This window comes from Tursiops truncatus, chromosome 2, assembly GCF_011762595.2.
Source record: "Tursiops truncatus isolate mTurTru1 chromosome 2, mTurTru1.mat.Y, whole genome shotgun sequence".
In the NCBI taxonomy this organism is placed as follows: domain Eukaryota; kingdom Metazoa; phylum Chordata; class Mammalia; order Artiodactyla; family Delphinidae; genus Tursiops; species Tursiops truncatus.
Window position 1 is genome coordinate 141,820,622 of NC_047035.1, and position 12,757 is coordinate 141,833,378.

General features: G+C 42.6%; 2 protein-coding genes across 29 annotated transcripts in view; one reads left to right on the plus strand and one right to left on the minus strand.

Moving 5' to 3' along the window:
- ADAMTSL3 (ADAMTS like 3) overlaps positions 1-12,757 on the plus strand; it is a 368,604-nt gene that overhangs the window by 335,308 nt on the left and 20,539 nt on the right. Inside the window, 3 exon segments of the mRNA XM_033852218.2 lie at positions 8,024-8,206; positions 10,973-11,035; positions 11,038-11,088. Coding sequence (XP_033708109.2) covers positions 8,024-8,206; positions 10,973-11,035; positions 11,038-11,088 — 297 coding nt within the window.
- The window catches only part of SAXO2 (stabilizer of axonemal microtubules 2), a 120,902-nt gene that overhangs the window by 63,718 nt on the left and 44,427 nt on the right, over positions 1-12,757 (minus strand). Inside the window, exon 7 of one of the 28 annotated variants that reach the window (XR_012330318.1) lies at positions 6,807-8,242. The exons of 26 other annotated variants lie outside the window; for them this stretch is intronic. The gene's annotated coding sequence lies outside the window, so the exon portion shown is untranslated. One more of the 28 variants, XR_012330317.1, reaches the window with a different exon arrangement.

Sequence of the window (12,757 nt, forward strand, 5' to 3'; positions counted from 1 at the left end):
ACCACGCTCCCAGTTCTACACCCACCGTATCACCTGTTCCTTTTCAGCCTCCTCCGCTGGCTTTGCCTCACATCTCTGATCTCTAAGTTAAGGTACCTCAGGACTAGTCCTCAGACGTTTTCTGCTCTCTAGCTGTACTCACTCCCTCATCGATCTCATTCATGCTCAAGGATTCAAATGTCATCTGTATGCTGACAACTCCTAGATTTGTATTTCCAGCCCAGACCTTTCCTCTAAGCCTAGGTGAACAGATCCAAGTGCCTGTTCAGCATCCCTCAGTGAATATCAGATGTTTCAAACCTAACTTATCCAAAACTGAATGCCTGAGTTTTGCTCCCAAAATTGCTTCTTCATGGAGTTTTTCTCTGAGTCTCAGAAAATGGCAGTGCCTTTATTTCAGTTGCGTGAGCCTAAAATCTTGACATCATTTTTGACCTGCATTTCTCTTTGACATAGCCCTCTATCCATCAATCCCCCATTCCCCAGAGAAATCCTTCAAAATATATCCAGAATCTGAACATTTCTCACCACTTCAGTTGCTACCAAGCTGCTCCAACCCACCATCATCTCTAGGCTGGATTGTAATCACAGCCTCCTCGCTGGTCTCCCTCTCTGCCCTTGCCCCCTACAATCTACTCTCAACGTAGCAGTCCAAGTAGTCCTTTAAAATCAAGAGTCAGAACACACAACTCTTCAAAGCCTTTAGAATAAAAACCAGAGCCTTACAATGACCTATAAGGCTCTCTATGATCTGAGCCCCCACCCGACCTGCCATTTCTCTGACCTTGCTCACATCCCTGCAGCCACAGTGTTCTTTTATCTTTTTCCAAAGTAAGAGAAGCATGCCCTGAAGTCTAGTCTGATGAAGCCTAGGGGACTGCTTCTCAGAATAGTGCTTTCAGATGCAGACTATATATTATAAAGAAAACCAATTATAATCAAAATACAGATATCACAATATTAATAAAGCAAGTATGCGATCTAATAATGTTTCTTTACTAATGCATTCAATTGAAAAGCTAACATTCATCCAATAAATACCATAGTTTTGAAGTAGTGATGGTATAAAAGATATTGTGAGATATCTAAGAATTATAATGTGATATGAAAATATCTGTGATTTCCATTGGCTTCAGCATCCAAGGTACTGCTACCTTGGTTTGTTGCTTATGTTCATAGTTGATGGAAATGCTAAATCTCAGCTGGAGTAAGTGGAAAGGTCACAAACCCCTGAATTCCGTCTATGGACCTACATGAGGTTCAGGGACTCCATGGTAAGAACCCTGCTTCAGGGCTGAAGCGTGAGCTGTTCTCTCTGCCTGGAGTGCTCTTCCCCGAGGACCCCGCGTGGCTTGTTTTACCTCGCTGAAGGGCTTTAGTACACCTCTTTTCAGTTTAGAATTGACAGCACTGTTGCTTGCATGCTTCTTATGATAGAGGCGTAAAGAATAAGCCAATACATGTGAAGTGCTTCAGGGTCTCTCACTGCAAGAGGTTTTATAATTTGAGAAAACTCCCCTTAATTGGGACTAGTTGCAGGAGATAAATCTGAATATCCTTAAATTGTAAAATATTTTCAAACTTAGTGTTGCTTTAAAAAATGTTCAGTTACTCAAGAGAGAATGACTTAGCAGAGGTCTTAAAGGAATCCCTTTAATTAATAAATAATTTAAATTCACATATATGGAGGCTAGTTAAGTGTTTAAAAGGATTTCTGAAATGTTTTACATTTTTCGCCTCAAAATATTTACGGAGGTTATTTTCCTCCCAGCTAATACCGCCCTTTTCTAAATTACCACAGATTCCAAAATAACAGTGTCTGAATTTACGAAGATTTTTAATAATAGAGTCAGCATTGTATCTTTGCCATTTGGAAGAGAACACTGGCGTGAATAACCAGGAAGTCATGCTGACGTATCTTTGGGATATAATTTTCTTCTAGTAGATCCATTCCCTAGTTCACTCATTTATGCATTCAGCAAATATTCATTTGTCTACCCTTTGCCAGGCGCTATCCTCATGATCTACTGGAGAGGTGAGAGATTAATGCAGTCATAATGCTCAAGAAGAGTGCTGGTCATAGGAGGTACATAATAAAAGTGAGTTGAATATATAAAGTGACAGGTGGGTGGATGGATGAACGGATGAATTTCTCTCACATATCCTTCAGCTGAAAGGAATCCCAAGAGAAATTTAACCTAGTCTCTCATCTTTACCCTTGACATTTTTGAGCAGTATGGTCTGAGGCTTTCAGGAAACCACAGATTTACTTCTGTGGTCTTCAGGCAAAAAAGAGGGAGACCTGATTTGCTCTTCCTAATGTTACCCTTTGAAATAAAAATAAAGTGTGTAAAAGAGATACCAAGTATAGTCAGCACTGGGAGCAGAGTTGCTGGTTGGGATCTATCTAGATGGGCCAGGAGGAATTTCTGCTCATTAGAGCTCTGAGTCAGAATGCTGAGGTTAGGCAGTAAAAATGGCATTGAACTAGCACTCAAGAAGCACACGAGAGCATCCACTGCATCACCAAGGTCAGTCTTAGGTAGTGTATGTGCTGTGTCCCCAAGAAAATCTAGAAAAGCAAGATGATCCATTGGTTGTTCAGTGGCATGTTTTTCAATCTCCACATCTGTGTGATTTTCCAGGTTTCCTTGTGAAATTAACTTCTAGTTGCATGGGATATCTTTTTGCATCCCTTCACTTTCAGTCTGTGTGTATCCTTACATCTAAAGGGAGTCTCTTGTAGGCAGCATGTGGATGGGTCTTGGTTTTTCATCCATTCAACCCCTCTGTGTCTCTGTGTTGGCTTCTATAGAGATGAAGCAACCTTTTCCAGTTTTGAAGGAGTAGCCTCATGCAGGAGATGAACCTTGTCATTCAGCTCTGCCTCAGCTCCTGTTTGTCTCTCTAACCTTTGTGCTTGTCCAAGCAGCCTACTACAGTAAGTCCCCTGCATATGAACGAGTTCCGTTCCAAGAGCGCGTTCGTAAGTTTAATTCGTTGGCAAGTCCAACAGAGTTAGCCTGGGTACCCAACTAAGACAATCGGCTATATAGTACTGTACTGTAATAGGTTTATCATACTTTTCACACAAATAATACATAAAAAACAAACGCAAAAAATAAAGAAAACATTTTTAATCTTACAGTACATTACCTTGAAAAGTACCAGGTATATCACTGCTGCTTTCACACTTGCTTCCAGACATCCTGGGCTTGAAATAAAGATGCTGTACTACTGTCCTCTATACAGTACTGTACAGTAAAGTACACAAAAGCACAACCACTTGTAGAAGATGCATGCGACGTGACAATGTACTCTAGACACGTGAACTAACTTACGTGATTGGACGCGCGAACGCACGTTTGCATCTTTGAAAGTTCGCAGCTTGAAGGTTTGTACGTAGGGGACTTACTGTATGTATTTAATAACTCCTCATAGTTGAGGATGTGCTAAGACCTGTCAGTGTCTCAAACGGGAGGCTCTCAGAACCTAGATTCAGGCTGACTGCAAGCTAGACCCTCAGGATCAGTTTTTCCTTTAAGTATGTAGATATATACAGTCCTGTGGGACTGTAAGTGTAACCCCTGATGCCCACCAGCGTCGGAAGATTTGGAGGGGTCCCCTGGGTGGCAGCTGCCGAAATCAGGGCCCCAAATGAGTGTGTAAGTTACTTTTCTGGGTGATAGTGGTGAGCTGGCGCGAGGCGGAGGGGGAGTGCCAAGGGGCACTACATTCTACAGCCTACATTCCTTGAAAGCAGCTCTATAGGCCACTAAATGTGAGCCAGACCTGAAGCCAGCCCCTCAGGCCAAAGCTCCAGGACAAGCAAAGAGACCTCCTTCGCAGAAAGACTGGGGGTGTGTTTCAGTCCGTTGTCTGTGCGGTGCCCTGGCGGTGATAGCCTGCCAAGCACTGCCTCTCTGATTGCCACAGTCCTGTGGGACCCAGGAATGCAAGCCGCCACCCCCCGCCTCCTCCCTACCCTCCCACCCCTCCATCCCACCGCTAACCCTACACCCACCCCTTCCAACCCTGGCCAACAGAGCCACCAGATCAAGGAGCATCCCTTGGGTGGCAGCCACAAAAACCAGGGTACCAGATACAAATGAACTTACTTACAAAACAGAAACAGAGTCACAGACTTAGAGAATGAACTTATGGTTAGCCTGGGAAAAGCGTGGTTGGGGGGAGGGATAGATGGGGAGTTTGGGATTGACATGTGCACACTGCTGTATTTAAAATGGACAACACACAAGGACCTACTGTATAGCACAGGGGACTCTGCTCAGTATTCTTTAATAACCTAAATGGGAGAAGAATTTGAAAAAGAATAGATGCACGTGTATGTATAACTGAATCACTTTGCTGTACACCCGAAGCTATCACAACATCGTGAATCAGCAATACTCCAATATAAAATAAAAATAAAAACAGGATACCAGAGGTAAAAACCAGGGCACTGGATGCACGTATAGCTTGCCTGCAGGAAACACTGGCACCCCGGAGCGTGGCAGAGAGTGAGCATGAAGACAGCTCCCACCCTCAGAGGTCTCTGCGAGGGATCACAGTCAGCCCCAAGATGCATGTTTAATCAGAAGCCTGCCCCTCGGGCGCAGTCATGATGCTTAGCTCATAGGCCTCCTTCACAGAAAGGAGGAGGACCTGGGTCTGTGGCCTCTTGCTGTGCCCTGGGGGGTGGTACCTGTTTAAGTACTCTTTCTCCATTGGCTACAATCCTGTGGGACCCGCAAGTACAAGCCCCATTGGCCACCAGAGCCATGTGATACAGAGGTGTCCCCTGACAGCAATCACAAAAATCAAGGTGCCAGATAGGAGTATGAGCTCTTTTCTGGGTGACACCAATTATTACGGTCTCAAGGGACCAGGAACACAGGCTCCCCTGTCCTCCAGAGGCATCCGCAGGTGGCAGCCACAAAAATCAGGGCAGACTTGTGTAAAAGCTCTCTTCTGGGAGATTCGGAAGCTCTGGAGCACAGCAGAGGGAGAGCACGACAATGGCGCCCACCGGTCCTCGTCCCCGCAGCGTTCCCGCAGGCTCCTAGGAGTATGTGTAAAGTTCGACGCCTGGCTCTCAGGCTGCAACATGCTTATAAGAATTTATCACGCAGGTCTGCTCCTCCTCTTATTTTCCCTGTTTCAGTGAATGGTACCACCCTCTATCTGCACGTCATCCTTAAATCCTTTTTCTCCTTCACTCCCGCATAGAACGTCAGTCACCAAATCCTACTGATTTTTCTTCTTTAATATTTACTAAGTGAATCTATTCTCTCCAGATCCCTCACTCCCACCATTGTTTCAGCACTCTTTGCATCTCACCTCAATTGCTTCTGTAACCACCTAAGTGGTCCTACTGACCCTTGCCTCCCTCGTCCCCGTTTTACATCACATCCAGAACGATGTTTCAGAAGCAGCAATCTGATAGTTTTAACCACTGCTTAAAAGAATGAAACTATTTCCTATTTCCTTTAGGATAAATGCCACCAAACTCCTTACTGTGGATAATAAATTTTCATTTTATGGGTACTTGCTGACCTCTGTAGTCATCTCTCCTCACTCCTACTCCATGTACTTTAAGCTCCAGTCATAAAAAAGCAATTTATGATTCCCCAAATGCACTATATTTTCCTTCGTGTCTGTGTCTTTTTGCACGCTGTTCCCTCTAGCTAAAACAGTCTCACCACCACATCCACCCCCTTCACCTGACATGTTTCTACTTGTCCTAAAGTATTAGCTTAGATGTTCCTTCATGTGAGAATCTTTCCCCTCTCTCCAGTCTGCATTAAATACAGCTTTTACGTGCCAGTGGCATCCAGTGTTTACGTTTATCATAAGCCCTCGTGTCCTTTTATTGCAATCATCTGTTTCCCTCCAAAGGAGGGAATTAAAATTTAAAAATTAAGGCTGGGACTTCTCAGGGAGCTTGGAGAAGGCACTCGAGAATCAGACAGGTTAAGCCTACCCCATTTATTGACAATCTTCCATCTTAAGATCCTAGAAGACCACAAAATTAAGGCTTCTAAAATCAAGTTTCTTAAGGAAACTTAGTTCACATATCCTTAGCACCAGCATAAAGTCTCACATATAATAAGCACTTTGTAAACATTTTTGAATGAGTGAAATAATGGTAATGGTTTATTTCATCTCAAAATATATATAGTCAAAGCTGTACTCAAAGGAAAATTAATAACTTTAAATACTTTAATTTTTAAAAACTCCAATTAAAATAAACTAAATATTAGCTCAAAGGTTTAGAAATTTCCATGTGAGTTAGAAACAGAAGGAAATTTCTTTGATTTGACAACAGCTAACAGAAAACAAAAGCAAACAACGTGCTTGAGGATGAAACATTAGTAATGTTCCCTTTAAAGCTGGAAACAAGGCAAATTTGCCTGCTGTAACATGATTCAGCATTGTTCTAGAGACATTAGCTAATACAATGCAATAGTTAATAGAAATTATAGGTATAAATATAGGAAAAAAAAGATAAAATTGTCATTACATATAAGTGATGTGATTGTTTACATTTAAAAAACAAAATCATTTGAAAACTATTCAAAATAATAAACTTTAGTAAGATGATTAGATACAAGATAAAGACGCGAGTGTTCATTGCTTTCCTAATTGTCAGGAATAAACAACTATAAAATATATTTTAAAAGAGCCTGCTTACTATGGCCATAAAAAGTATAAGATGCCTAGGAATCAATCTATCAAGAAATATATAAGACCTACCTACATTGTGGTTAAAAGGTAAGTTCTGGAGTAAACTGCGTGGGTGTGAATCTCAGATCCAGTGTTTACTAGCTGTTGACCTTAGAAAAGTTTATATGTGTTTATATTTGTAGAAGAAACTACATGTGTTTATATTTGTAGAAGAAACTAGAAGAAACTACATGTGTTTATATTTGTAGAAGAAACTACAAAACTATATATATGCACTTGTGATTAGCACTTCTCTGTGTATTTAGGTTCTGAGCTAGTTTTGACTTGACCAGCTTCCTCAGCTGTAAGACAGAGCTAACAATGACTGCTTCCCAGGAGTTGGGAATAACCGTGAGAAAGTGTCTCAGTGTTCATGGAGCATGTGTTTTGCCTCTTGTAAGGTGCATTGCAGATGTCATGATTAGAGCGATGATATCTCTTTCTTGTCAGAAAGCCTTGCCATGTCTGCCATAGCCTCTCTAGCCAGAGCATTGCAGGAAGGAAGGACATCCTCAAAACCAGTAACCCTGCTGGATCACTGGAGGCTGCCCCAGCTCTTAAGAACGAAATGAGATTCCTCTTAGTTTCACATCCCACAGCCCAGCAAATGGCTAAGATTTCTCAAGATGTGGGGGAAGAAATTCTTTCAATTCCTCACGCTCCTCTCTGTGTCCAGAGGTGTTGCTTACAGTCTGCTCACCTCTACATTGACCCAAACTTAAAATGCAATACTTCTTTTTGTTCCCTGAAATTATCCTCTTCCACAAAAGCATGGATGAACAAAATCTACTTCCCTAAAGATTTTGTATTCCACCTGAAGGGAGGAACGTTGCATTGCCTTTTGCACAGCGAACCACTTAAACATCCATATTCGATATTTTTGTTTCCAAAAGGCTTCTTTGTGACAACCCACTGCTAGGAATTTCTCTGTGTCTCTGCCTCCACATTCATCCGGCTTGATCAGCTCCTCTTTTCCAACCACTCTCCCGTTACCCCCATTCAACTTCAAATTTCGCTCCCTTCCCAATACAGAGCAAGCCCACCCTCTTTGGCTCCTATTCCTTGACTTGTATACATAAACCAACCTGGTGCTCAGCAGACCAAAGCCCTTTGCTTCAGCAGCATCCCCCATCTGCCATAGAGGAGCTATAGAAATAGAAAGAGCCGTTTTTCCTATTATATGTGATTAAACCCATTTCCTGACTTGTGGTCAAAATGCTGAATGGTATTTGCATATGGTCCTGTGGCCCTATTCTTAAAGGAGTTTGCCTTTGTCATATTTGTTTTTCTTCCAAAGGTGTCCCTCAACCTAATGTAACTTGGTTGAAGAAAGGAGGATCTCTGAGTGACAATAATTCCTTGCTTTTCAATGGATCCCTGTTGTTGCAGAATGTTTCCCTTGAAAGTGAAGGAACCTATGTCTGTACAGCCACCAATGCTCTTGGAAAGGCGATGGCAACATCCATCCTCCACTTGCTGGGTAAGCGTCAAATTCTTGTTGTCCTTCAAGTGCTTCCTATAATATGTACAAAGTAGGACCTGGTTTTGTTGATTCTGGGGTCAAGGAGTAAACAAGTGGACATTAAATGGTTTTAACTATTGCTGCCACTGCCCACTTACAAACGAGCACTAAATCTAATACTCTGTCTTACCAGTTCTTCTCTTAGAAGGTTGTGACTTTCTTGCTGCTCCTTCTCTGCCTAAGAACCTACGTTGGGATATAAACTTTCTGCCCAGAATCAAGATCCTTCATATTCTGCCTTTACATCTGCTTCTTTTCCCTGACCTCCACTGTAAGCTAGCACTAAACTCTGTTCTAGGCAACGTGGTTTCCTGCCCTGTGTTCCAAACCCCCCTCCACACACACACCCCACGTTGCTTCCCTGGAAGTGTGGCTGCCATTCATATTGCTTACCCAGGAAAAGTGCTCATTGCACTCATACTGCTCACTGCCTTTATCATGTTGCCCCAATACCTCCCATCCTGTAGGGCCAACTGAATTCCCATTTCCCGTGTGAATCCTTCTCTGATTTTTTTGGACCTCTCCTTTCTGTGGTCTCACCCCTTGGTCCCTAAGTCCTAACACACATTGGTCTCCAGTTGTTTCCTCTTTCATTTATGTCTCCTCAGCTAAATTGTGGGTCCCTTAATGGTACAGACCATGTCTAGTATTTCTTTTGCAGTCCTAACAATATAATAGAGTATGAGGCACACAGTAGGTGGCCAACAAATACTAATCAATTGAGTCTTAAGACATCTTGTAGTGGGGTCAGTACTGTAATTTGGGGAAGGTCATTGCAGTGAGCCCCCCACACAGGGTGATAAGCTGGCTGCTTCTTCTGCTGTCTGTCAGGGATAAGATCTGGAGCTCACGAAGTCTTGTCACCAGAATGAGCTTTAACTTGCAGGGGTTTGAGGACTCAATAAATAATACTTCTCTTTCCCCCCCAGAGTTTGGAAGTGATTGAGAGTTAATCACAGAAGTCAGTTAGACTGAGGTTAGGGATCATTTATTATTGTCCTTTGTCTCTCCAGCACCTAACACAGGTGTAAGTATTAAATAAGTGTTTCATAAATGAATAAAACTGAGGCACTGGCAGAACTGGTATGAGATTATAGAATCCACAGCCAAACTAAGAGGATGATGGAAAGAGCTTTCTCCATGGCTTTTCTTGTTGGCAGTTAGAGGAGCCCAGAGACATAAATAGATGGGGAGTTGGAATAGGTGTCATGCACAAAGCACTTTGATGTTCCTGAACTCTTTAGATATTTACAATAGCACAGTGCTGGAGGCAGTAATCTTTTTTTTTTTTTTTTTTTTTTTTTTTGCGGTACGCGGGCCTCTCACTGCTGCGGCCTCTTCCGCTGCGGAGCACAGGCTCCAGACGCGCAGGCTCAGCAGCCATGGCTCACGGGCCCAGCCGCTCCGCAGCATGTGGGATCTTCCCGGACCGAGGCACGAACCCGTGTCCCCTGCATCGGCAGGCGGACTCTCAACCACTGCGCCACCAGGGAAGCCCAGGCAGTAATCTTTTATCCCGTTGTATAAATTGAGGAAACCTGCTACTCATTGAAAGTTTGTACTAGAGGACTTCCCTGGTGGCGCAGTGGTTACGAATCTGCCTGCCAATGCAGGGGACATGGGTTCGATCTCTGGTCCGGTAAGATCCTGCATGCCGCAGAGCAACTAAGCCCGTGAGCCACAACTACTAAGCCCACATGCCACAACTACTGAAGCCCGCGTGCCTAGAGCCTGTGCTCTGCAAAAAGAGAGGCCATTGCCATGAGAAGCCCATGCACCACAACGAAGAGTAGCCCCACTCACCACAACTAGAGAAAGCCCGTGCACAAAGACCCAACACAGCCAAAAATAAATGAATAAAGAAATGAATAAACTCATTTAAAAAAAAGAAAAAGGAAAGTTTTTACTAGAGCCCAAATATATAGTCATCTCTTTCAGTGTTCTCCATACTGCCCTCCTTGACTCTCAGTGCTGATCAGAAGGGCACTGGTGTACCTCCATGTGGCCCTTCCCAAAGAGCCTCTGTGGTCCTCTAGGATCTTAATATGGAAGACTGTCAACAAATGGGGAAGCTTAACCTGTCTGATTCTCCAGTGCCTTCCCCAAGCTCCCTGTGAAGTCCCAGCCTTATTCCTTGCCTCTCCCCCTCTCCACTCATGAGTCTGTGTGGGTATCTCAGTTCTGCCCTGCACACCTCTTCTCTCAGAAGTCTCTCCAGTCAAGCAGCTTGTGACTTTGGTCACATGACTGAGGAATCAAGAGTGTCTTACATCACACAATACACAGCATTCCTCCACCATCCTTCTGCTCTTACACTCATGCACTCCTCACCATGTGAGGTCCCCTGTAAAACATCACCCCTTCTGTTCCCAAAGCTGTCTGGAGGGGAAGAGCCCTATAAGCCCCAGCTGCTTCCTCCAGTCCCTTTTGGAATTCTGGTGAATGTATTTTTTCCTACCTTGTTAGTTAGGCTGTAAACCCTGAAAACATGCAGAGATGCTACATGTTAGCGTAGTTAATAACTCTAACTAAGCCCCCGTGGCTCTCCGCACACCCAGCCCCACACGTAGCTCCCAGATCTGTGTGAGCCTGAGTGTCCTGGGACAGAGTATTCTATTGAAAAGGAATTATTTCCCAGGAGTTGTCGTCTTTCAGAACACCCAAGATGGAACAAGAATTAGATAACTTCTAATTGGTAAACAAGTGTTCCTTTTTTTTTCTCAGAACAAAGACAGTCAGGCAGTAAACTTCTATTTCCCAAGGACCATAAACAGCATATGCTCCAGGCATCCACACTGAAACCAACAGTAATGGGCCAACAAGAGAACCCCTACCTTCAGGTCTGGGATTTGGGCTTTTTTGGGGGATTTGCTGGTGGTAAGGCATGTGCTAAGAAAAGGAATTAGTTAAAAGACCCTCCATGTTTTGCACTTTGCAATAAGTAAAATTATTCCCAGGCGTCCAGCCAGCTTTTTCCTTCCCCCTCAACCTTCGGGGGTTCAACATTTTCTTTCCATATTGAACGTTTTTTAAAAAAAATTCACTCCTGAGGAAGCCCACAGAGGTCATATCCCAAATCTGCACCATTATTTGTGGTAATGCAGACATTGGTTTTCCAGTTGCAAAACAATTGCTAACTTGGTAAATATTAACAGAGGGAAGATTTGCTAAGAACTGTGCAATCAATTCTTTCATTTGTCTTCTTTCACAAATATTTTTTTCCACACATATCAGTACTTGGTCACAAGAACCTAATCTAGGTATTTCCAGCTTGCAAAACTCTTTAGGAGGCCAAGGGAGAGAGGTAGAGTTAAGAAAATCAAAAATACTTACGAGAATAAGGTGTAACTTTGTGGGTGTATTCATACAATGAAATGTTATTCAGCAATAAAAATAAAAGAATGAATGACTGATATACAGGACAATATGGGTATATCTCAAAAACATTATGTTAAGCAAAAAAAGCCAAACATACAAGAGTACGTATCATATGAAGTCCAGGAACAGATAGTACTGATGTATATTAACAGAAATGGAGAAGTAGGTTGCCTGGAGGAGAGGGAAATTGATTAAAAAAGAGGCAGGAGGAAATTTTAGGGGTGATGAAATGTTGTATACCTTGCTTTGGATCACGGTTACATAAATGCATACAATTGTGAAAACTCATAAAACCACATGCCTGATATCTGAGCATTTTATTGTATATGAATTATACCTCAGTAAAAAAATGCATATATTTTTTTAAAGAAATGCATGTGTGTCCTGCCTTGAATCATCAGGGTGTCTTTGTGAAATGTGACAGAGTAGAAAGAGTTAGATTTGGAGACAGACACACTGGGCCCCAATCCAGCTGAAGGATCTTGGGAAAGTCACTTAGCTTTTTGAAGTGTCCACCTCTGTAAGTAAAACTAATCTAATTCACAAGATGGCCATAAGGATTAAATGAAAATTGATGTTAAAGTGTTTAACTCAGTACCTATCACCTGGAAAATTCTCAATAAACTTAGCTGTTTTTTAAATTTGTTTTAAATAAACTGTAATCCTGGGGGGGGGGCAACTAAAAATATATTCTCTTCTCCTTTGCAAATGATACCATATGCAGCTTAGGACAAATATTCCAAAATCAAAAGGAAAACCGGGAAAACAATTAAGTTAGAGAAATCAGTCCCTCTGTGAGGGAGCCTGCGGACACAGCTGGTAGCTATCAATTACTTGTGATTATTACAAAAAGTCTGGCACTTTCTGTGATCATACACAAATGTGTCATCATCATGTCCTACCTCGTCTTTTTACCAAGTGTCAAAAGTGAAGGAAAAGGCTGCTTGGAAGGGGGATTAAAGTAAAAACCGTTATAATTATTGGAGGGGGTCAGCTTCAACGTTTCTAAAGGCAACTCCCATTTTCACCTTTCCAGATGTCTCCAGGACAAATTATGTATGCAGTTTCAGGAATAATCTGAAATTTAGATTCAGAATTAATGGAAAAGTAAGAATGGAATTGAAATGCAAC